This window comes from Aulonocara stuartgranti (assembly GCF_965226115.1).
Source record: "Aulonocara stuartgranti genome assembly, chromosome: 20".
NCBI classification, from domain to species: domain Eukaryota; kingdom Metazoa; phylum Chordata; class Actinopteri; order Cichliformes; family Cichlidae; genus Aulonocara; species Aulonocara stuartgranti.
This window is the reverse complement of record NC_138956.1, coordinates 31,123,131-31,148,006: the sequence shown is the minus strand read 5'-3', so window position 1 is coordinate 31,148,006 and position 24,876 is coordinate 31,123,131. Positions and strand designations below refer to the sequence as shown.

General features: G+C 40.3%; 1 protein-coding gene across 1 annotated transcript; it reads left to right on the top strand.

The window, feature by feature from the left end:
- The first annotated feature begins 325 nt into the window (after positions 1 to 325).
- mical1 (microtubule associated monooxygenase, calponin and LIM domain containing 1) lies at positions 326 to 23,398 on the top strand. Its single transcript, XM_082517825.1, has 25 exons — positions 326 to 478; positions 982 to 1,060; positions 4,129 to 4,436; positions 5,290 to 5,497; positions 5,943 to 6,050; positions 6,229 to 6,324; positions 6,519 to 6,674; positions 7,378 to 7,478; positions 7,748 to 8,005; positions 8,974 to 9,089; positions 9,758 to 9,884; positions 10,197 to 10,275; positions 10,441 to 10,588; positions 10,706 to 10,896; positions 11,969 to 12,075; positions 12,393 to 12,455; positions 12,574 to 12,805; positions 13,466 to 13,527; positions 17,254 to 18,067; positions 18,155 to 18,264; positions 18,349 to 18,462; positions 19,209 to 19,302; positions 20,334 to 20,427; positions 20,694 to 20,767; positions 22,061 to 23,398. The coding sequence occupies exons 3-25, from the start codon at positions 4,179 to 4,181 to the stop codon at positions 22,252 to 22,254; spliced, it is 3,804 nt and encodes a 1,267-aa protein (XP_082373951.1). The 5' UTR covers positions 326 to 478; positions 982 to 1,060; positions 4,129 to 4,178; the 3' UTR covers positions 22,255 to 23,398.
- Positions 23,399 to 24,876: the final 1,478 nt, after the last annotated feature.

Genomic DNA, 24,876 nt, shown 5'->3' with positions numbered 1-24,876 from the left:
TTCTTTTCCCTTGTAAAAGAGAATAAAGTAGGAGTAGAAAGTTGGAAATATTCAAGTTAAATAAATTGAGTCCAAGTTCTTCTTTGACATTAAACATTGTTTCACGATATGGTTGCTCTATGCATTTTCTTAACGTGTAAAACCCACTGATGACATGTTTCACAAGTATAATTGGATTATTATTATTATTGTTGTTATTATTATTATTATGGCAGTATTAACATGAATACTGAGCTGTGATCACAGAACGTGTCGTCCGCGTGCATCGCCTCACAGCTCGTCACGTGGGGCTCGCGCTGTGTGTAGCTTTACAGAATGTCCCGGAAGAGGCTCCACTAGTGTAGTGCGGGCGCGAGGTGCAGGTGAGGCAGTCCACGTCCTTACCTGTAACCAAAGGAGAAAAAAAAAACGAAAAAATGGGAGCGACAGCATGGACACAGTTTCAAGGAAACCCGCTTCTAGGTCGACCTCAGAGCTGGTAATGTAATGTTGTATATTGTGCCTGTATTTTCCCCCCTCTCGATCTCTGAGGCGGGTACTTTTTCTATAAGTTTTCAAGTTTATTGATTGATTGTGTAGGTCATTACGTGCTGCTGTCTGAAGCGTATCTTTTAAAATTCTCTTCCATCATAAAACACCCAATTAAATCATTTAGTTTTTATGATGCAGCTCTATAAGATATATTTTCTCTGAACTTAAGTCAGCTCCTGTTTCAGGGTGCAGTTTGCAATCTGGTTGCTTGCATACAGTAACATGTTGGGACTGCATCCTGCTTTGGCATAGCAGAACGCGATCAGTGCCACGCCTGCTCATTTAACAGTTTCCTATGATTGTGAGATCATAAGTATTAAAAAAAAATGCCAGCACAAAGTCTAGATACGTGTCCAGGAAATAATCTCTCTGTTTCCTCTCACGTCTTCTTCGCGTCACTCATTCTCCTTTCTCTTTCTCTTCTTTTATGTCCTTCTGTAAACCTGCCAGGCTGGACAAGAGAATATGATCCATCCACGAGTCAGCGTTGCTGCCAAACAAAGTGCACAGAGCTTACACGTTAAATAAGGTGGGTCAATCCACTCAAATCCAATCCACTGGCAGTGAGTGAAATTAGGTCAAATTACCTTTCAGTCCTGTTATTTTCTGTCTGATCATGCTGTCAGCAACAACATTCCTGAGAAGACTTGCTTCTTGCCTAGAATTGCTTAACAGAAGTCAGATGATGATGGTGGTGGTTGTGTGTTGTCTTACCTTTGTCACAGATGACACTTCTTTTCGTGTGGCCATTCTTAAACTTGTATTTTAGTGTGAGAATATTTTCTTTTTTAACATTGCAACACTTACAAAAAGGAAATATGTCTGTGGGCTTGTGGTTTCAGCTGTGCAGTTTTACATGTTTAAGAAGGGAAAAAAAAGAACATGACAACAGATTATAAAAACAGCAGCCTCCCTGAGAATTAGATCAAAGTAGCAAGTCGGCCGTGTGAGCTATTTTAAGTTTTTAGATTTGACAGTTTATTTTGTCTTCAAAGAGTACCTCACTCTTCTTAAATGTTCTGTTTTTAATGGGAGGAGTGGTTCACTTCATAGCCTGCTTGGAGACAAATAATCACCAAGTCATATGTGTCTGCTATATATAGCCTGTAGCTGTGTATTCTTGTCAGTTCAATTCAGTTATATTTATATAGCGCCAAATTACAACAACACTCAACTCAAGGAACTTAATATTGTATAAGCACTTGATTACAGTGGGAAAGGAATGTCTCCTTTTATAAAGGTAGAAACCTTCAACAGAACCAGGCTCAGGGAGGGGCGGCCATCTGCTACGACCGGTTGGCGGTGAGGGCAGGGAGACAGGAAAAAAGACACGCTGAGAAAAAGAGCCAGAGATTAACTATAACTAATGATTAAACACTGACTGGTGTGTAAATACACAGAGAGTGAAACACACAGGGTATTATATACACATATATGGTCGATAGCTGTATATAATAAAATAAGATAAGATGATATAAGGTGTAATTGGAAAATTCCTGCGTTAAAGCCGCCAAAATATTACATAAAGTACTAAGGTTTAATAAATCATAGAAAATAGAAAATAAAGTTAAAATCTACATAAAATGCAAAAAGGGTAAAAATAATAAATATTTCTAAACTATGTAACAAGTTAAACATTCGAGTATTAAAGTAAAAATATACCGTTAGATATTTTAGTTGAACAAGAGCTGTTTTTGTTTTTTTCATTTGCATTGTGCCTTTTTCGTTGAAGCTAGTGTTTTGCATCTCCATGGAGGTTTATCTAACACACCAACACAACTGTTTATCTTTGTGTTTATGGCAGGTTGTGATATCTCTTTAGTGACTGAAAACTGTCCTGCACAGTAACAAGCATTAAGTCAATAAACAGAATAAGAGGAGTGATTTATTTAAAATTTTTTAGCATCTTGTCATATGGACGCAAAAGCTGCCTCGTTTTGATGCCCATTTTCAGGAAACTGTAGTAAAATGTGAGGACGGGAATGTTGGCCTTAGGAAAAGCTAAAATGCAGTTGTGTTCACACGCATACGGGGGCAGTCATGCAAAGCATGCAGGTGTACTCTCTATAATGAAAGACTTTGTCTCAGGTGGAGGGCAAGAGCTGACAACTTTACAGAAGAGAAGCGTAAATACCAGTAAATGGTACAGTGATAGTTACAGGAAATGTCAGCCTCACACTTTTGGTGTCATCTGCATTTTCTTCAGCTTGCTGTTAGGAAAGCGTTAACTTGTGGTAAATTTTCAGAATTCACCTTTCAAACATTGTATTTGTTGCTTAAGGATGCTGTTGACTTAAAAGATTAGCATGTTGCTAGGAGTGCCACTAATTTTAGGTTAGTCAACAATCTTTGCCAACATTGGGTAAATGTTGACCGAGAATATATGAGCTCATAGCTCCTATTTTAAACCAAATATTTCCCACAATGAGACATGCATTGTTTAGGAGTTTACTGTTCCTTTTAACATTCTTTTGTTCTACACACATCGTAGAGGCTTCATCTGATAGACACTAGGGTCAGATGGTGTTGAAAACCTATAGCTGTACTCTTTGTACTCACTGTTACATCTGCAGTAATATAGTACAGAAATGTGGTTTCCGTGTTCTTAGTTAGGTCCTCCCCTCACAGGCCCATATTCACGCAACGCTGTGCATGACTTGCAACCAGAGATGTAAGGTTGAAAAAAGATCCACGGGCATATTTCTTTAATTGCTAAGATTCTTCAGAAGTCAAAATCTAGGCCATTATCGTTCTCTTATATTCGATTTATGTTTCATCTTCTCTTGTTGGTCACTTTTCTTTGAACCATATGACATCACTGAAGCATGTCTGTCCTAAAAAGAAATAGTTGTATATAACTTGGTTTTGCCAGGGTTAGGACAAAAGAATTACCAGCAGACCAAACACAGGAAACCGTGCTTGAAATGCCAGATTGTTAATGTGAGTTTGTTGTCTACTGCCTTTCCTTTTCCCATACTTTATTTGATCATATTATAAAATATCTTTGGACTTTGAACTGTTAGGCAGACAAAGCAAGATCTTCAGAGTAGGCCCTGCCCACCATGTGTTTTTAACTACCCGTCATCAATTAATAGCAAAAGAATCAACAGATTAGCTGAGTATAACATTACATATTAATTTTCACCCCTTTTGTTTACTGAAAAGTAAGCATATAAAACATGTGTTTTAGCCACATGTTTCTATTACACTGTGTCCTCTTTCTTACAAGCAAGTAAATTTCCTGAGACTGCATGTGAGAATGACACATCAGCTGTGGGCGGGCTGTTTGGTTGTAAAAAGAAAGATAGAGAGAGCCACAGGGGCCCCATGGAGGAAGTTAGTAATGACTCAGCCAACCAGGTGACATAAAGCCATCAGTGTTCAAACATCTGGACTATAATTAAGCGCACACGAGGAGGGAAATTCCCACAACAAGGCATGTAGGAGTTTTACATAACTGGACCACCTCTAAACATTACAGCAACAAAGGCTGTAAACGGTGGGAAAACGTTTGATCATTTACATGAACCTATCCCGAGGAGGTGTTACTTCCAGGTAGGAAAAGATGATGTCACGATATAATTTCTTCTTTCACAGCTACCCAACCCAGTGACCAAAAGGAACTGGTCTTCTTGACATCCTCAGCTATGGCGAGCCAAGGTCCTGTCAACCCTTCACATGCTACGTTTGACCTCTTTGTCCAAGCCCAGACCTGTAAGGATGTAAAGCACCATTTCACTCAGCTCTGCAGGCAGCTGGAGATCGATCCGGAGGATTTCGGGAGCTTCTACGCAAAGTTAAAAGAAAGACTGAACTACTGGAAGGCCAAAGCTTTGTGGACCAAGCTTGATAAAAGAGCTTCTCATGAAGATTATCAGCAAGGAAAGGTCTGCACTAAAAACAAGGTACAGACAACTAAAGGTCATTTATTGTCATTTTCAAAAGTTAAAAGATTTTGATGTAAGAAGTTGAGATTGTGGTTCTAGCATGATAGAGATTCCTCTTTAATCGCAGCTACATTAAAAGAGTTAAATCACGTCTCGTAGCTTTTCCAGAGATTGGATCGTGTCACAGAATCTTCATTAGTAGAGGAAGTTTATCCATTTATGTCGTGGCTCATTATAGAAAGTTAAAATTCGACTCGAGTAGGTTAAATTTGCAAGAGCGTTTGCAACATGTGGATCATTAATCGATTAGGTTAGGCCATGAGTACTGCTGTCCACGAAGACTTTCTGGCATTTTATGACATTTATCTTTCTCAACTTTGTGTATTTTAATCTTCATTGAATGCTTTTTTGATGCATTTATTTTAGTCAGAACATAAATGTGTCAACCTGTGATAATAATGGTGTTTCCTTACTTTTATAGAAAACATTCTATGCCTAAAACTATAACAAAAAAAAGTTGTTAAAAAGATCATACAGATTATCTATAAGTGCTTTTTCCTTTCCAAGAACCTTTGCTGCACTTGCGGATCGATAACTGCAGCCATCAAACTACAATTTATTTTCAATTCAGATGTCATATTTGATTGTGGGCTGTGACTCTGTGGGTTTTTTGCATCTCTTCCCTTTAATTTCTTGTTAAATGTTTGCCCTTTATATATAATTCATGACACTCTCACAGTCATCAAATGGCTTTATACTAATTGTCCTTCAAGAGCAGCTTAAAATCGTTCTCGTTTGTCCTCACCTTTTGCTTTAAAAATGTTTTATTATCACGTCCATGCTGAGGGTTTGCTGATTTCCTCTCTCCTAGTGCCTCGTGCTGGGTGCTGGTCCGTGTGGCCTGAGAGTGGCCATTGAACTGTCCCTGCTGGGGGCTCAGGTGGTGTTGCTGGAGAAGCGGGAGACATTCTCCAGAAACAATGTTCTCCATCTGTGGCCCTACACCATCTATGACCTCCGCGAGCTCGGAGCCAAAAAGTTCTATGGCAAATTCTGCTCTGGCTCTCTGGATCACATCAGTGAGTGCCTCAGTCAGTTATTGGAGTGAGAGTCTATATATAAAACCGTTTTGAGCCAGTCTGAAATGAATTAAATAAACTCACTGCATTATCATTGTTTATGGGGCTCCCATACTTTTAGTATTACATGATACAATCTCAAATTTCAACCGTGTAGTTGTTTTTTTCACTTAATCGTTGCTAATCAAACAAAATGGGCTCTCAGATTCACAATTTCTGTATTTTTCTGTCATTCATGTTTTATGGCTTTATTACCTTTAAGTTCTGGTAGGTCAGCACGAGCAAATTTCAGACATCACATTACTGAATTTCCTTAACAGAAGAGTTTTTAAAGAGAGAATTGCAATATTAGCAACCATTTTTAATCTGTGCACGACTGATAGTATTTGTAGCATTTTGGTTATGCTACACACACATTTCTCATGACACCCACATATATTTTTAGGCATCCGTCAGCTGCAGTTGATTCTATTGAAGGTGGCACTCCTCCTCGGGGTAGAGGTGCACACTGGAGTGGAGTTCCAGGGTTTGATTGAGCCCTCAGGAGAAAATGGTATGTGCGTTTAACAACCATCCTCATCATCCTCCCTATTAAGTTTGCTTGCTTTATCCACTGTTGTTGTTGTTTCTCAAAACTGGAAATATTCATAGACCACCAACATGTAAAGCAGTAAACTTGTGATGAAATCCGCTGAGGTGCAGAACATAAAAGTTTGATGTGTTTCTGACAGGTTGGATGGCAAAACTGCAGCCCCGGTCTCATCCTGCCGCAGCCTTCCAGTTTGATGTCTTCATCTCTGCTGGGGGAGGCAGGTTTGTCCCTGATGGTGAGACAAATACTTATGCATGCTTGAATACTTTCATTTCCCACTGATGCAACAAGGGCTACTAAGCAATTTCACAAGGCCTAGTTGATACACATAGTTATTACGCACAATCCAAATTTACCCCAGCAGTCTTTTTCAAAATGTAGCATTTCATCAGCTAAGTTTCCTGTTTTTCTTCTTACCCAAACTCTCAGGGTTCAAGCACAAAGAGCTGCGAGGAAAACTGGCGATCGGCATCACGGCCAATTTCATCAACAGACACACAGCTGCTGAGACCCAAGTAGAGGAGATCAGTGGTGTAGCCCGCATCTATAACCAGAAGTTTTTCCAAGAGCTACTCAATGAGACTGGTAGGCATCCCTGTGACATCTGCAGTGATGTTTGGCAAAAAAAGAGGAGGACATCTTAATTTGCAGTGAAGCAGCTGTCTGCTCTTATTTATAGTATAATGTTTAAAAATTAAAGCAAGAAAAGAGAAAATCGCTGGCTTCGGATTAACTTGTTTTACTCCGCAGCGTTCACTAAGCTGAGTCACTGAACCAGAATATTTTTAATAACAACATGAGTGCTTTTATTTTCATTTAATTTTTCCTTTGTCGCGCCTTGCTGAATGCAAGCCTCAAGGCATGAAATAAATGTTCACACTGCTGCTTCGGGTTCAGCGTGAAGTGTGAAACAAACAGCAGTGCTGTTAATCTGCGTTTCAAACCTCATCTAATTTCCTGTCAGATTGTTAACTATTGGTTAACCTGCCTGAATCCTCTGAGCTAATTTATATCTACTGCACTTTCATATCAGTGAAACGCTTTAGAGGAACTGAACTGTGTTTGCTGTGCTCACACCCCTTTGAATGACTGTCTAATCAATCCACACTGACTTTCCCTGTGTAGGCCAATAAGCTCTCACATTTTCAAAGTGGTTAAACCAAAAGAGAATAGCAAACATTCTATTGAGAGAAATATGGCACTGAGAGAAACTGCAGAAATGCTTTTGCTTTCAGCTTACCTCATTCAACCTCTCCTCCATACTTTCTCTCTCCATTCTCCGTTCCAGGTATTGATTTGGAGAATATTGTCTACTACAAAGACGACACCCACTACTTTGTCATGACTGCCAAAAAGAAGAGCTTGTTAAAGAAAGGGGTCATTAAACAGGTGAGAATAACACATCTATTACTGAGGAAAAGTGTGATTCTTATTGGCACGAGCTCTATCTCTGGCCAGTAAAGAAAAAGAAACAAACCACGTAGATGACACAGCCCTGCTGCTGCTTCAATGTAGCGACACTAAAAACTGTCAGTCATCTCTTCTTTCTCTGCTGCCTGGCCCCTCAGCTAATGCGGCAAACCAAGTGTAAGACATGTCATCTGTGTAAGTGAAGGTGCCAGAAGTCGTCCGATACACTTCTCCCTCTATATCTGCAGGATCATAATGATGCAGAACAGCTGCTGGCCCCTGCAAATGTGGATTACGAGGCTTTGTGCAACTATGCGTGTGATGCTGCCGACTTCTCCACTGGCGGCCGACTGCCTGACCTCCAGTTTGCTCAGAATCACGCCGGCCAGCGGGATGTGGCGATGTTCGACTTCACCTGCATGCACCGTGCTGAGAATGCCTCGCTGGTCAAGGAGAGGAGAGGGAAGAAGTTGTTAATTGGTCTTGTTGGAGACTGCCTAGTGGAGGTAGGGAGCAGCAATTTGGGGTCTTTTCCCTTAATTCGTATCCTTAACAATGCTAGATAACTGTGGGACAGAATATTGTATTGAATTATATTATGCTGCTTCCTAATGCCATACAGTTAATGAAACACTGGAACTAAAATAAATAAAAGTAACCTCTAGTTAACTTGCAGAAAATTGCAAGGCAATTGGAGACATCAAAGAATCAAAGAACCAAATTGGTGAATTAACACATCAATAAAAGCATCTTATTAAGCTCATTTTCACAACAGTTATTTGAATTTTGGGATTTTACAAGAGAAGTTTTGCATCATTCACGATTTAAAACAAGTAGTTTTAGCTCCTCTTCCTTTAAGGCCGCCCTTTGTTTGAGCCAACTTTTTAATTGGATGCCCTTCACAAAATTTTAAACAGCAGATTTTTGGGGTTGTGGCCAGAGATGTCCTCATATTAGTGATATCCAGTCTCACTGACATCATCAGGGTCTGATTTAGAAACAGACTACTTTATCAATCCTTGAGGAAATTAGTTTTTTTTTTTTTATACCTAGCGTGGGGAAAGAAATGCATGAAACTATGTGTTTAGATGAGCATGAAGCAATTATTTTTACACACACTTGCCCCACAATTTTAACAACAGTGTTGACCATATAACGATTATAATGGTGCGTGAGTGCGCTGACTCTGACACTAAAAATTAGCACCGTCATTTTTAGTGCTTTAGCAAGCTGATGTTTTTGCAGGAAGCACAGTCTAACGTGTCTACTCACCCTGCGTCTGCCTGACTAGATAAGCCTCTGCATGAAGTTTTCTCAAAATAAGGTTGACAGGATGTTTCATTTTACACCACACAGGCTTTTACGGTTAACATATTTCTGTGGTTGATGACACGGCATACTCCATTTACTATTAATTAATTGATAAAGTGACATTTTTTGTTACAAAGTGACATTAAGTGCGTGTTCTCTGCAGCCTTTCTGGCCTCTGGGTACAGGCATCGCTCGTGGGTTCTTTGCTGCTTTCGATGCAGCATGGATGGTCAGGAGCTGGGGTAATGGGGTCCCACATCTCAAAGTCCTGGCTGAGCGGTAAGTACATTTTATACAGCTAATAATCTGCACACGGTTTTATTTCATGATCTCACATCTTGAGATTAGATTTGCTAATGCAGTTGCTGCCAGCTTGTTTACTTCAGTTCTTACACTGAATGTTTATTAAAAGAAAGCTTTACTTTTTGTTTCCTTACAGCAAAGACTACAGTTCTAATATTAATGTAATTTTTGTCACAGGGAAATTACGTTAAACTTTTAAAGGAATACATCACATTGACTGAAAACTACTGAATAAAGTAGAGAAATGTCGCACTAGAATTTGTCAGCCTGCCTGTGGGTCTCATCCTCAGCAACACTACCCATCCTGACATAATCAGCGTGATGGATAGTTGTTCTGATTGCATAAGCATTATTATTATTTCAGCAGGAGTCCTTGATGTGACCAAAATAAAACAATTAGGCTTTTAGTGATAAATGTTCGTGTGGATTTTAAAACTTGAATTACATAATAAAGGAACTTTTAGCTTATTTCCTCATAAAATACCATCCTTTGGCAACAAAGTGTTAAAAAAATAAGGGTGTGTACCTGCAGATCAGCTAAAAATGGACAATGTCAGAGGCAGTTAACCAGTAATTATCCCTTACTTGCAATATACTACAGTTGTTGATTGTTTTTGGTTTTATTTGTCTTTACAAATATGCAGTGAAAGCCTCTACCAGCTCCTGTCCCAAACAACACCAGAGAACACCAGCAAAAAGTATGCTGCTTACAGCATCGACCCCAGAACACGGTACCAAAGAGTTAACTTGTCCTCCATCCAGACCCATCAGGTTAGTGGTGTTATCTTTTATTTAGTCAACAGAGATTGAAATAAAGCTTTTAAGAAATAAAGATTTCTTAAAGCCTTCATCCTAAAGTTCATTTAGGGAGGCAGAAAACAGTCTAGTACCTTCTTCAAGTGCTCTTCAAAGCAAAGCTGTGTTAAGAAATGAAACGTGAAAATTGATGAGAGCAGTTTATCAGACCTCGGCTTCTAGTCAATGCATCTGCTGTGTTAAACAAATAGATCTATGTGAACTAAACAGGTTAAACGTTGATTTATTGACTCCATCTTCTTTGTATGTACCGGTCACTCAACTTAGGTGCAGCACCTGTACGATGTTGAAAAAACTCATCCGTCGTTCAAGAAACAAAAGGAGAGTTCACTTCACATGCGTCAAGGTCAGCGACTCCTTTAGCGGTTATTCTGGTTATTCTGGTTATTCTTTCCTGGTCTTGCTAAATGAACCGGGAAACACGATTGCGATTAGCATTGGCATGAAATATGCAACTGCAAAAGCTATTAGAGGTTTCTCTGATTTATTGTCTGGTTTATTGCTGTCCCAGATTCAGCTGGCGGTTCTGAGGAGCTATTGAAATGGTGTCAGAAACACACTGCTGGTTATAAAAATGTGAATGTAAAAGACTTTACACGGTCCTGGAGGTCCGGTTTGGCTCTGTGTGCTCTGATCCACCACTTCAGACCTGACCTCGTGTGAGTTCCTGCTTAGTTTTTGTTCGGCAGTACAAGAGTGCTTTGATTTTCTAATCAATCAATCATTATCTAATCAATGTAACAAACCGTCTTTGCTGTTTTCTCATTCCTTCCAAGTGATATGTCCTCCCTGGATGAGTCTAATTGTGTTCACAACAACCAACTGGCCTTCAGTATCCTGGAGAAGGAGCTGGGCATCCCCCCTGTCATGTCTCCCAACAGCCTGGCTAACACTGATCACATAGACAAGTTGACCATGGTTCTTTACCTCACCCAGATCCAAAGCGGTTTCGCTTTACCAAAAAAAGGTGAAAGTTTTAGAATAAAGAAATCAATCAACCCACATTCATACACACACACACACACATACAAAACTATGACATTTATCATCTATGCAAATATTAAGAAAGTCAAATTTAATCAGTGCATTTGCAAAATTCCACAGTCCATCGAACGTCTCTTTAAATATAAGCTTATATTTTATAAATATATTTATATATATATATATGTAGTATATATTAGTAGCTATTAGTGACAGCAATATCAGTCTTACATAACTCTGTTGCCTAGACACAGCGCAGCATTAGAATCACCTTAAAAGGTTCAGGTGTCCTCCCACTGAAAAATGTTCAAGAAACGTTCAAATCAGTGCTACCCCTTTAAGAAGCATATTACCCAGAATTCATTTGGCTTAAGTGGCTAGTGGTGTGCTCAGAGCCAGCCTCTACTGGTTGTGCTGCTCTCCTGCACTTGAGCCAGCCCAGCAGCAGACAGATCAGTCATCGTGTAGAGCTGACTTATCGGGGGTCTGATGTGAGCAGCGCCTCTAGAAGGGGTTCTGCTTTTCCTGCGCTGAAGGAAGGGTTTCCCCTGGCTTTTTGTAGAGGTACACGTACAGTTTCTTTTTTCAGTATGTGGACTTATTCAGTGTAGATGTGAGCTCAGCCTTTGGAGGTACTGAATGAGCTGAGGTGGGTGTGATATACTCTGTGATGCTGTGCTTGTGCTCCGCTGACTGATGTGCAGACAGCAGGGAGCTGTCAGTCTTGGGTAACCTTATCTGAATGATGAAAGAGTGGGGGTGATAGTCAGAACTGCAGCTGAAGAGTTTTTTTTATGTAGATTGACAAGTTAAATCCAACTGCTGCTTGATGTGACGCCACTGAAAATTCAACTAAGACTGATTTGTCATATTTCTGATAGAGACAATTTTTAAAACGGTGCCCTAAGAATATACTGGGCAGCTGTATTGAAGAGCTGCAAGTAGGCCAACACTCACATTCAGGTGTCTTTATATTAGCATTCTAGTCTAATTTAAGATGATTTTGCTGTGTGTCCCTCTTTGACATTTTGCATTTTTGTATTTTCTGTTGGCAACAGAGCCCACAGGCTTCCAGCCATCGTCCAAGTCTCTGTCTTTCTCCCGGACACAGTCAGCTGTCTTTTTCCTGAGCAAGCTGAAGCACAACTCTCTGCAAAGACGTAAGGTACGCCCACTGAGCCTTGAGTTCACTGTTTACACAGCACGGAGGAATCTTTGATAAAGATATTTTCAAACACACTAGCTTGTTGGCTGGAGTTCACTCCGGGGCCTTCGGTCTGTGTTCTCGAGCTGTTGGTGACTCACATGTCTGCTTTGTCTGGGATTCCTGTTTGTGATGACAAGATGTTAGATGTTAATTCAGAGGAAGTGGCTTTTGCTGTTCTACTCCTTGATATTGTTTAATCATGTTTGTTTTGCAACTGTTCTCGATATCCTCAACAAAATCAGGTCATGTGGTAGTTTATTTTATTTTCTCTGCAGGAAAAGCTGGCAGCTAACAAACAAGCCACTGGAACAGCGACAAGAATGGGAGATGAGGACAGTGTGAGTGTGATTCAACAACTCGTGCTGGACTATGCAAGCTTTCTGCATGATACTGATCTTTAAAAACCATCGTGCTCTGTTGTTAAATCTCAGTCTGCTGTCTGACCTTTTTCCTCAGACATTAGCATCTCCCGTCTCCTCTGAGCTCGATCCTGTCGCCGAGGTGGCTCCTGAGCCGGATACTCCTGCGCTGATGACAAACAGTGAGGAGTGTTACTTCTGTGGTGAAAGGGTTTATCTGCTGGAGCGAATCAGTGCTGAGGGAAAGTTCTTCCATCGGACCTGCTTCACCTGCGCTCGATGCAACATCACACTTAGGCTAGGAGGATACACCTTTGACCAAGATACAGGTGACTCCTAGTTGCGGAATTTATATATTTGTATATTTTGACTATACTCAAGTTTTCAACTATATCCATATCTGTCGCTCTACCTATAGGTGTATATACCATCTTAGCTAAAACCACAGATTAACATCTTATTCTTCACTCTACAGCAACTATCATTATAAAGTGTTGTTTTTTTTTCTCTCAAAGCTGTTATAGAATCAAATATTAGATATCCGCCCCACGCTGACTGAAGCATCGAGTATTTGCTGGTGATTACTGTCAAAGAGGCAGCTTTCGTCCATATCTGGTCTAACTCCTTCGCTTTTGTTGTCTTTTTGCCCATCTAGCACTCCTCCGTGAAACTGCTTGATGCTGTATTATTGTGTATAAAGTGCTTATATCTATGTTTTCAACAGCTCTTGCATCAGTACTGTGATTGTTCTCTCAAAGCCAAGATCAGATTTTGCTCCTATAAGTGAATCACCGCTTAATTATTTATATGTATAATTAATCATTTGCGCTGAGACCCTTTTCAAAGGGGTCTGTACTCAGACTAAAAGGAGATGAATAATTTAAGAAAGCAGCAGGGGTTTCCCTCTTTAGCGTTCACTTGTCTCTAAATTTCAACTTTTCTTGTTTTGTTTTTTTAACATTTTTTTTTTATCTCTGATTTCTCCACAGGGAAATTTTACTGTGAGCTACACTCTGAAGAGCTGGCAAATGGGCCTGCAACATCTTGTGAGGTGGGTCACTGAAGAGAACTGATGTAAACCATGCTGTTGCTTGCTGCTGATGACTCCAGACACCATGTTGAGTCCTCTTATTCATTATGCTCTTGTTACACAATCTTCAGTTGCATCATCTTTCTGGCTGACGGGTTCTGTGTCAGCAGGACTCGCTTGATTGCGGAGAAACATCTAATGAGAATATTTGTTTCCAAACATACAGTTAGAGCCCAGTAATCATGATAACAACAAAACAAGTTTACAATACATAAAATCATTAGGAACACAGATTTGTATGACAGGTGGAAGGTAATCATAATGAGTATGCCAATTTATAGAGGTGCATTTTGAGACAGGATTTGAAAGCAGAGGGAGAGTCTATGTTATGGATCTCTGGTGGGAGGGAAGCCACGGGTCGGCCAGAGCAGCTGAAGGCTCTAGATCCCATGGTAGTCACGTGGATGGATGCCACAGTGAGATGGATAGAAGAAAAAGACTTGAGAGTGAATGGTAATGGACTGGTTCTTATATAGCGCTTTTCTACTCTCCTGGAGTACTCAAAGCACTATACAACACGCCGCACACACCCATTCACACAAGCACTATTATCCATACGGTGAGTGCTTTCTAACTATCATTCATAAGCATTCATACTCTGATGGATGTATCAGAGAGCAAGTCGGGGTTAGTATCTTGCCCAAGGATATCTGGCATGCAAACTGGGGGAGCCAGGGATCGAACCACCAACCTTCCGATCAGCAGCTAACCTGCTCTACCTCCTGAGCTACAGCCACTCCAAAGCTTACAGCACCTGGTATTCCCAGGCGGGCTCCCATCCGAGAAATCAGAGGTAAAAAAAAAAAAAAAATGCTTAGCTTCCGAGATCAGACGAGATCGGGCGTGCTCAGGGTGGTATGGCCGTAAGCCGTAAGAGTGCGAATGGGTTTGTTGATGTGCAGAGGCTCATAGAGGTACTGTGAAGAAAGGTTAAGAATGGCATTAAAACTGAGGAACAGAATATTGAAATTAGTGCAATATTTAACTTGAGCGCTGCTGAAGGACAGGTGTGATGTGACCAACGGACTGAATTCTGGTGATGATGCAAGCAGCAGAGTTACGGATCAGTTCAAGGATGATAACAACAATATCCTATAAACAATAAGAGGAAGACCAAAGAGACAGGACTCGGAGTAATCAGTGAGAGATATAGCCAAGGTGTGAATTAGGACAGGAATACCGTTCGGTGTGAAAGATGGATGGAGCCAATCAATGTCATGAGGATGGAGTGACGCTACTGATGTGAGCTTGGAAGGAAAGTGTGCTGTCAAGGATGACACACAGACTCTTAATCTGGGAATGGGAGAGAGAGAAACTGAGGAGGTGTCAATGGTGGTGTTGGTGCGAATGAGGAGAACATCAGTTTCATCACTGTTCAGTTTGAGAAAGTTGGGGGAGAACTGGATTTTCCTAGAAGCTAACACAGATGGATGTGGGTGGGACAGCAAAGGAGTATTTGGTGGACAGATAGAGCTGGTGTCATCAGCATAACCTGGAAATTGATATTGAATTTATGGAAGATATGGCCAAGATGAGGGAGATAAATAGACGAGGCCCTAGGACAAATCCCTGAGGAACACTAGAAGTATTTAGAAATGGGTGGGATTTGAAGTGAGGCCAGAGAGAGAGAGAGAGGATTGAAACCAGTTTAAAGAGGTGTCAGTGATTCTAATAGAGACTAGAATTTTAAATACACTAGACTAAAAGTTATTGACATTGTTGGGGTCTGCTGCAGGCTTCTAAAGTATAGATGTTACTGCCGCTGGTTTAAGAGAAAAGTGTACAATAACAGAGGTAAGGGGGGAACGCATGGTGACAGTCATTATGGTGAGCAGGGTTTATTCAAGACAGCAGGAAGATGATTTCATTTACTGGTAGATGGCTTTGATTTTTCAACAACAGAGGTACGTTTCAAACAAGTGAACAGGAGGGAGGGGCTGAGGGAACTTGTAGATACAAATTTTAAGAAGGGTTACTTGTTAGTTGCTGGTGAATCTTATTTGGGCTTTTTTTTTAAACATATTTCATTTTTAGCTATGTGATGAAGATAAGCTTAGTGCAGACACAGTTTTAATTCAAGGTCATTTGCATCCAAATTGGACGAAGCGTTTAAGAATTACAGCCTATATGTAGCCTTGTGTTTTAGATTTAATTTAGTTTTTTTCCAAGAGGCCAAACCTAATTGTATCATTCACTCAGAAGCTGTTTTGTGGACAGTTATAAGATATTCCAAGTGTAGTATTTGGATTTTGAGGCAACGGCTGTAAACCCACAACATGAGTTCAAAGGTACTCTCCATGCAAAAGAAGCGGCCTATCCTTAATTTGCAAATCAAAACAAAGCATCAAAGAGATAGCGGGAATGTTAGGAGTGGACAAATGAACTAGCACTTTCAACAACATAAAAAGCTAAAAAATCTAGTCCATTGACCATAGGGCTGTATGATTTTAGGATCATGGGGATTTAGTCATGAGAGAAAAAGCAGTGTTCATCACAAGCTGCAAAGTGGTGATAAAATCACCTGAAAAGCCAGACCAGCTCCTGAATAGCATTGTTTGGACAGCTGAAGGGTAGGTTAACCTGTGCCAGTGTGATGGGAAGAAAAAAAGTATGGAGACATCATAAATTGCTCATAATCCAAAGTAAAACTGTGTAGGCAGTGTGATCCATGCATGGATGGCTTCTAAAAGCTCTGAGTCACTAGCATTTATTAATGATAAATGACAGAGTGACAGATGACAGAAGCAGCAGGAGGAAATCTGAAGCATACAGTACAATACTGCCTGCTCACATTCAGCCAGATGCAGAAAAGTGGAGTGGACTACATTACTAAAGAAGTGGATTATTCTATAATAGCCAATGGAAATGCCTAATCTCAACCAAACTGCACGTACATTTCTTTCATTTCATTTTCCTGTCTCGCAAGATACAACTAGGGGGGCATGCACACAATTGAACTAAAGACAGTCCTAATATTTCATGTAACATCACATTAAATATATACATTTATATATATTTAAAAATGGCTGCAGTCACTCAACAGTTGATGCAATATTTTTGTTAATCCTTTTAATTACCGTAAATCCTGGACTACAGGCCGCACCGGATTTTAAGCCGTAAGGCGTTTCACCTGTAATATGAGATATTTACACAGAAATGCTACACGTGAGTATTTTTAATCCGTAAGGTAACATAAACATGGTAACATAAACGTTATGGTAACATACAAAAATACAAACTGCAAATGCTTTTTTTTCCCTCGAACAGCGCCTGTAACACGGCTACCTTTAAGTATACGTACGTATCAGTAACACACAAATTACATTGCTTATGGTTTTTTTACAGAACAATACACAAACAACATTACAACGTCTCTTAACAACCGATAAAAATATATACACTACTTATCATTTTGATTGGTCTACTGTTACCAGGCAAAATGTTTTTGGCGGCATGAAACAAAATGTGCATTAGCCGCAGTCAGTGTTCACAGTGTGGGAAAAAGTAGCGGCTTATGACCCGAAAACTACTGTACATCTGAGTTATTGAAACTACAATTGCATCTTCTTTCATTTCAAATCTCTAAAATAATTTGTTAATATATAGTTAAATAAACGTAACTAATTTGTATATAGTCTGTGGGCTAATTTAAATTAAACATGTTTTTCATGCTTTTTATCAATTTAGGAAAGCAAAGGAACTCAGAGAGAGACAGAAGAAGGAAACGGAGTTTCCAGTGATGAATATACTCCATCGCCGTCAGATGAGGAGTATGAAAACACCCTGGACTGTGGTCCTCCTACTCACACACAATCACAAACATCTGAAGAAAAGGACCACCGCATATATGAGTCAAAAGAAGACTCCCAAGAACCACTTGTATCAAAAACTCCCACAGACCATCCACCTAAATCTGAGGTAGCAGCAGCCATTAAGGAGGCGGAGGAGACAAAAAAAATGACTCCGTGTCCAGTTCCAAAGCCCCGTCGCTCTCGGCAGACTACTCCCAGCCATCAGCCCTCTCCCCCAGTAGCAAAGCCTCGCACAGTCCACCTCATCAGCCTCACCGTCCCAGAAGAACCTTCATCTCCGACTCCCACAGAGGAGGGCTCTAAAGCAAGACCAGACTCCCGTCCTAAACAGTCACTGCGGAAGCTTCAGTTGACCGCTGAGGAAAAAACCCAGCTGGTGAATCTTCACAGCTTCAGCGCAGACTCGGATTCAGAAACCCATGGCGGATCCTCCTCCTGCTCCTCTTCCTCAGCTAATGCAGGGCCTCCTAAAACAGAGGGCCTGGATGGGCAAGAAGAGGAGGGCTACTGGAGTGGGAGCACTGCTGGGCAAATGCGGGAGAAGAGGAATCGACGCTGCTTCAGAAGAAAAGAGATGCCAAGTGGGCAGGCCAGAGTGCGATCAAAGTTTTCTCCGTGGAATCTCTCTTCACCAAGGATCAGCAGAGACACCCGGCTGAGTGTCCACGTTAATCAGCCGGGGAGAGTGGGTAAGCTGGCAACTCATCTCTTTGGTTTTAGCTCAATCTGGAGTCATCCAGGCTTATTGCAACACTTACTCTTACTTTTTCCCACAGAAACAACATTCAGACATGTCCACCACACCTCAGAAGAGGGCGTCGAAGGAGATGAGGACGATGATGATGAGGACGATGATGAACAAGACATTGACTTGTTTGATGACCAAGTAAGGATATCGGTAGAGTTCATTTGTTTCAGTTTTTCAGGGGGAGGATATTTTGCACTAACTGTACTATTACTTTACCTCTAGTTTCAGAGTGTGCCATCAGACCCCGTGGAGGCAGAGAAGCTGGAGTTTAAGAAGATGAAGACGTTGGAGCGGCGAGCCAGGATGAGTGAATTACAGCGATTCCGCAAAGCTCAGGTGAGTGATCTAAAACTCATTCCTGGTCCGTTTTTCTACAACTTCACTTAGTGGAGCAATGAATATGCACATAATTATATATTATTATTATTATTATACAATATTGTAATTTATGTCATTTCTAAGATATGTTTTTATCATCTGTAAAGTTATGTGAATCCATGCTTACTAGTCATTTTTGCTGCAGCCAGTCATACAGTTTGCATAAAATTGAAATCCAGTAAATGCAAACACATGCAAATCACAACACAGCTAGCAGTTGGCAATCTATAGTGGAGACAAATTCATCAGCCTGTAATCAGCTGTTAATTCCACCTAAAATGTTAAGAGAAACAAATTTTTGCAGAAAATTGTTCTTAATATTAAAGAAAGTTTGCAGATGAGTCACCGTGTTGGTTTACGTTTAAAATTCAGAAGCAGACGGCCCATTCATCTGCTTCAGAGGCATTCATCCAATCAGGTGCGCCTCAGTGTTTGCACAGTTATTAGAGTATGCAGGAGAGGGAGTGTACTTGTCAATCATCTGTCTTCACACCCCATCGAGCAATGCCACGAAGCTGGGTGAACCCTTGAGTGTAACTCATCCATATCCATTTTACAAGAATTGGCTCAATTGCATGTTGTTTTTTTTTTATATATCTGCCCTATATGGAATTCAGATTTGTCACCAAAGCCTATTTCAAGAAATTAAAGCAATTTCATTAAAATATTTGTCAAGATGTACTTTTTGATTTTGTGTTTCACAGTCTATCCAGAGAAGACTGGAGGAGATTGAGGTGACCTACAAAGACCTGGAGGACAAAGGTGTGACTCTGGAGCGGACACTGCGAGGAGAGGCTGGTAAGATCAGATCTTCTTTTTTTATACATATTTAAAGAACTTGGGGTGTATTGTTCTATATCTCTGGACATTTGCGATGGAAAAAAAGCTTATTTTGGAAGTATAAAGTCATTCTAAAAGTGTATGCTTCCACATAAATAAAGATTCATAGTTGAGGAAGATCGATAAATTTGAAATTGTTTGTGGGAATGATGTGTGTCCTCTGGACTAAAGAGGAGAGTCAAACATCCAGTTTGTTAGCAGCTTTCACTTTAAAAGCATGCTCCTCTAATGGTATGTTTTCTATGGAATTAGCAGCTCGCACATCCGGAAAGACGGCATCAGTACTGAAAGTTGTCTATGCATGTTGCATGCTTTAGCATGAGAATGTGCTGTTGTGAGCTTTTACGACAGCTTTTACAACAACATAGCTTTGTAGTAGAAGAGTCCAGGTGCTGAACTGGTCTGCCTGCAGTCTAGAGCTCTCACCAGCTGAAAACATTCGGCACATGATGACACAAAAATATGAGATAGAAGACCCAGGACTGTTGAACAGCTAGAATCTGTATTTTCAATCGACTTTTTAGCAGTATTTTATACGAACCAAGTGCACAAACCGAGATTACTGAGATTTGCAACACACCATTTACTTCAAACTACGGCGATATTTAACACTAAACAAACCAGCAGGTCTGATTATCTGCCCTTGATATAAAAATGAACTGACTGCATCTCTGTTTAGAAAGCCGTGAAACTTTTGTAAACCACACGTATGAGCGCTATTTGGGGATTGCATTCCTATGCTATTTTGGTCTGTTTAGTAAATCTAGCCCTAAATTTGTAGGTCAGCTGAATTCTTTTTATTACAGCCTCTTGGAATCCTTATACAAGTTAGCGTGTGGGCTTGTAGACAAACACTCACATGGGTGCTGTGTCAGATGCTGCAAATAAATCTGGTTCCTCCTCACCACTTTATTGAGAACCCACCCCACCCAAAAAAAGCACATCTTCCTGTTTTCTTAAAGAAAATATGCACCATTTTTTCCTTGCAGAACGCAGCGGTTCTCCTGATATGATCGAACAGTGGATCCAGCTCGTTCATGAAAAGAATGCATTGGTTTCCGAGGAGTCTGAACTCATGGTGGCGTAAGTCTGCAGCCTCACTGGTTCATTCTTTATTTCATGGAGTAAAAGTTTGTCTAGTCATACAAGTAATACAACAGAGCATCTGTATACAAGTGACATGGTAGACGGAGCAGATCTCACATCAAAACACTGCGGTGACTGGCTGACCTCACAATGCTAAAAGCCAGTCTTTTTTTTTACAGTGAAATGTCGTTTGTTGTCGGTCCTCATGATAACATACAGCGTTACTACTGACAGGACTCAGCTGATGCTTGTTTCTCTTGCAGGTCTCGACAGCTGGAACTCGAAGACAAGCAGAGCATGTTGGAGCTGGAGCTCAGGAAATACATGGAGATAAATGGTGTGTACTTTGGTGTGCACACAGAAAGACTTGTAACTAAAAGTGTCTTTGATGTAGTTAAAGGGAGGAGCCTAACTTCTAAACAGGCACCAGGCCGAGCAAGGCCCGTACTGCAGTGCATGTTTGTCCTACTAATGAGCACATCAATGCTTTCTTTGTCTTTGCCACGTTTGTTGTTGTCCCATTAACTCAGTTCTGCATATAGCAATGTCCTGCATTTTGTAGGACACTATACACTACTGGACCATGTTTTTTCTTTTACTAAATTACATATCATATGATTATTTATTGACCATAATTTCTTCCAGCATTAATGCCACTAAACTAGTTACTTACGCCCGTTCATAATGTTTCCCCTGGGGTTTCCAGGTAGTGTATTGTGCAGTAAAACAAATTTTGACCATTTTCTGCAAACAAATAACTGAATATAAGAATATATGAATATGCAGAATCTTTTGGCAAGAGATAAGACTTCTGGCACCAGAAGCATTCGGCTTCTGTTTTTAGTCTAATCACATTTAGTCAGGTTTTGGTTGCATGGAGGTAAACAGTCCATTTAAAGAGCAAAAAAACAGGGATGCACATGCCAAAATGCAGTCCCATAATCATCATCTATTACCTGATGAGAATTTTTAAATATATTACAATTAATTAACACAGACTGGTGCACTGAGCAGGAAGTTCATATTAGCCTTTATTTCCAGAAAACATCAAACAAAGGTCAAAGAGTCCCCGGTTTGGCCCAAACAGGCCACAGATTGCCTTTGAAGCACTTTCAACAGTGCAATAATGGGCTCAGCATTTCGAGTCAGACATATCAAGTAGATAATTTCCAGTCTGCTTAAGCTTTAATTAGATTTAGGTGAAATGTATGGAATGTGTTCTTCCACTGAAAGAGGGCAATGAATAGATATTTAGTTGGAAATGTTTTCTCCTCATGGCAAGTATGGACAGGAGAGGAATAACTGAAGGGACTATAAAAAAGTACAAACCTTGGCCTTGGCAATCTAACTGTTTGAAAGTTTGAAATGACTCACTAAGGGGCCTTTTGCTTCTATGGAAAAATAAAAATACATTCCTGGCAAGTCTGGCAGCCTTTCTACTCAGAAAGGTTTTTGCATCATAGTCAGCAGATGTTGGGAAGGGAGGGGTACAGTACCAATTATCCATTTTTTCCCCCTAATTAGTGAGAGGACGAGAGTTTACTTGCAAGAACCACTATTCAGCTTAGACTTGATGTTTGTGTCTGTTATTAATTAGAATTGGGTGTGTGCATATGTTTTCGTTTTCCAGATAAGACATCAGAGCAGCAGGCAGAAGAAGAGCGAATCCTTCAGGAGATGATCGAAGTGGTGGACATGAGGGACTCTCTGGTATCGTTTCTGGACGAGAAGAGGCAGAAGGAAATAAGCGAGGAGCAAGAAGCTTTCTGCATCATGGAGGCCAAACGGCAATCAAAGGGAGGATCTCAGGTTCACTGGGCGTAGGGTGAACCTGCATGTCCCGCGCTGGTGATTATTTCACATCTTCTGTGTGTGAGACTCGCTGCTTTCAGACTTGAAACCTGAAATGTACATTTGAAAAGCCAAAGATGATCGAGCTTCGTTATGGAAAGTAACACACCACAAGCACTCAGTCAGCGGATAGGATTTAGTTCAGGCTTGTGAGCCCGGAGGCTCAGAGAGTGTCAGTTGCAATCCACCCCCTAGAGGGAGACATAAGCCTGGAGATCTGAGTCTTTCAGTTGACATGCCCAGAGTCTGTGCAGCTAAAGTCTGCCTGCCATATTGGGGTCATAGCAACATAGCCGCATAGGAAAAATTATCTTTAGTGTATACTGAACTATTGAACATCTATCACACAAATGATGATCAGTGACCAGCCTGGGACTTGGCCTGATTTACTGTCAGATATGTGACTTTAGCACTGAGCCAAGATAGAGCAGTATGAAATCACAGTGGCTGGAAAGCTGCTGTACCTGACTTTGTCTCCTTAGAGATAGTTCTAGGCTGATAATACAGGACAGCTGGTGTTTTTGAAAATAGATGTTCATGTTGATTTTACTTGTTTCATCATGGGGAGTGCTACTGTACACAAACACATGATATCCTAATTCTATCTTTAGTATTTGTATTACATAAATGTGATGGGATTGTAAAGAAAAAAAAGAAAAACTAAGTGACATTTAAACATTACAAATATTCAAACTTTGTTTTTCATTTCTTTTTGTCGATGTTGATGTTTTGTAGCACTTACAGCTGTTCACCGTGTCCTGTCCTGCAAGCACATTGGATAGTTAATCTCAGGGGTTGATTGTTCAGTCCTTTCGGGTCAGAGTTAGTTTTCCAGTGATAGTCTTCAAAAGTTGGCTGCACTTTATTAGTGGATGTAGTTAATTCGGGGTAATTGGGGGGGGGGGGGGGGCAAATATGGACAGATTTATCTATTTATAAAAACCAATATTTATTATTTGTAGGTATTCCTGTCATTGTGCAGGATGAATGGCCAAAATCTAAACAAAGACCGTTTCTTGTATAAGTGAAAAGGAGCCTTATTTAGTCATTGTCCTGCTGCCATTTTGTGCTATCTGGACAGCCATTCACAGCATATCAAATAAAGTACATGCACTTTGTCGTTTTTGTTTATTTATGCATTTAGTCTTATATTGAAGCACTGTGCAGTATAACTAATACTAACTCATAATATGTAAGGTGTTGCCATAAAGGCTTGACCTCGCCTGTTATTCTAATTGCTATCCTGTAGGGCAGCGGTCCCCAACCCCCGGGCCACGGACCGGAGTCATTTGGTACCGGGCCGTGAGACTCGGGTGTGAAATGTATGATTTTCAGGGTTTTTATCGGTTTTTAAGCGTTATTTTGTTATCGTTTTTTCGTTAACTCGGTTTGAATGGATCTTTTCACGTGTGTTATGAATAAATCTTCTTTTTTTCAGTACCGATACTAGTTTTATTTTGTTGTATTTATCCACGAAACCTTGAAGGCCGGTCCGTGAAAATATATTGTTGGGCACAAACCGGTCCGTGGTGCAAAAAAGGTTGGGGACCGCTGCTCTAGGGTGCATACTTGGCCTTGATTAAGATTTAAGTAGTGAAGACGCTCCTTCCTATTAAGGTCCACAAGTCAGTAAAATAAAATGCAGCGAAAGTCCCAAATTGTAATTTTATTGAAACGAATAAATAAATATAATCACCTAAACTATCAGAAGAACTTGGAAGTGCAGGGAAACCTTAGTCAGTGTGAGCAACAACCAGCTTTGCAGCGTCACATTCATGTCTAACAAGTACATTTTAAGGTCTTCTTTCCTTAAAAAAGTGTTTATGGGCAACATCAAGTCAGATATAAATGAAGGTTGTTACTGAGTTAATTAACAAGTGCGCGTTTGTTTGCTAACGGAATATTTATCAGACCTTGTGATCTCACGGAGGAAGTGCGGAGGATGAACACAATGTCAGATGTTTTGAATTGATACATAAAAGTGAATAATTGCAGCTCATCATCATCATTACAGGTATACTGCCCACATTTTTTACAGTGAAGATCATGTTAACAATATGCATTATGTAATACTTTTCACAAAGAAACATCTTTTTTTGGAGTAGTTACATAAAGCAAATAATTGCTTTCTGTAAATTTGAGTGCAAATGTCACACACGGGTCGCTAGTTTTCTGCAAGCACTCACTTGTATTTAATCTAAGGTTATGTAAGCACTTAATATATTAAGCAATGATTAAAATAACTTGCAAAACACTTTACTCATGCTTGTTTGGATTCAAATCCTGGTAACATTTGCTGGATCTTTTTAAGATGTATCTGCTTATATGACTTTTTCCCACATGGGAGCTGTGTAAATATAGCTCTGAGCACAGATTCCTTGATCCATTTATTGTAATCCCATTGACCATTAATTTAGCTGCAATGGATCTTAAGCGCCTGAGGTGGTGTAAGGTACTTTGTTGCACCTGTGAAGAGAATGGGGAGCTTTGTTTTACATCCCTTTAATGACATAGTCTTGGATAATCCCTGTTGCGGGGATTAAAAAGTTCACACTGAATGATGTAAGGCGACATGAGTCGCTGTTTTATCAATCT

Bases quoted from the DNA above. Each gene is read 5' to 3' on its own strand.
- mical1 (XM_082517825.1), top strand. From the start codon at position 4,179: ATGGCGAGCCAAGGTCCTGTCAACCCTTCACATGCTACGTTTGACCTC. The intron at 6,325-6,518 runs GTGAGACAAATA...CCAAACTCTCAG, and splicing joins AGGCAGGTTTGTCCCTGATG to GGTTCAAGCACAAAGAGCTG. The intron at 20,768-22,060 runs GTGTGTACTTTG...TTCGTTTTCCAG, and splicing joins GAAATACATGGAGATAAATG to ATAAGACATCAGAGCAGCAG.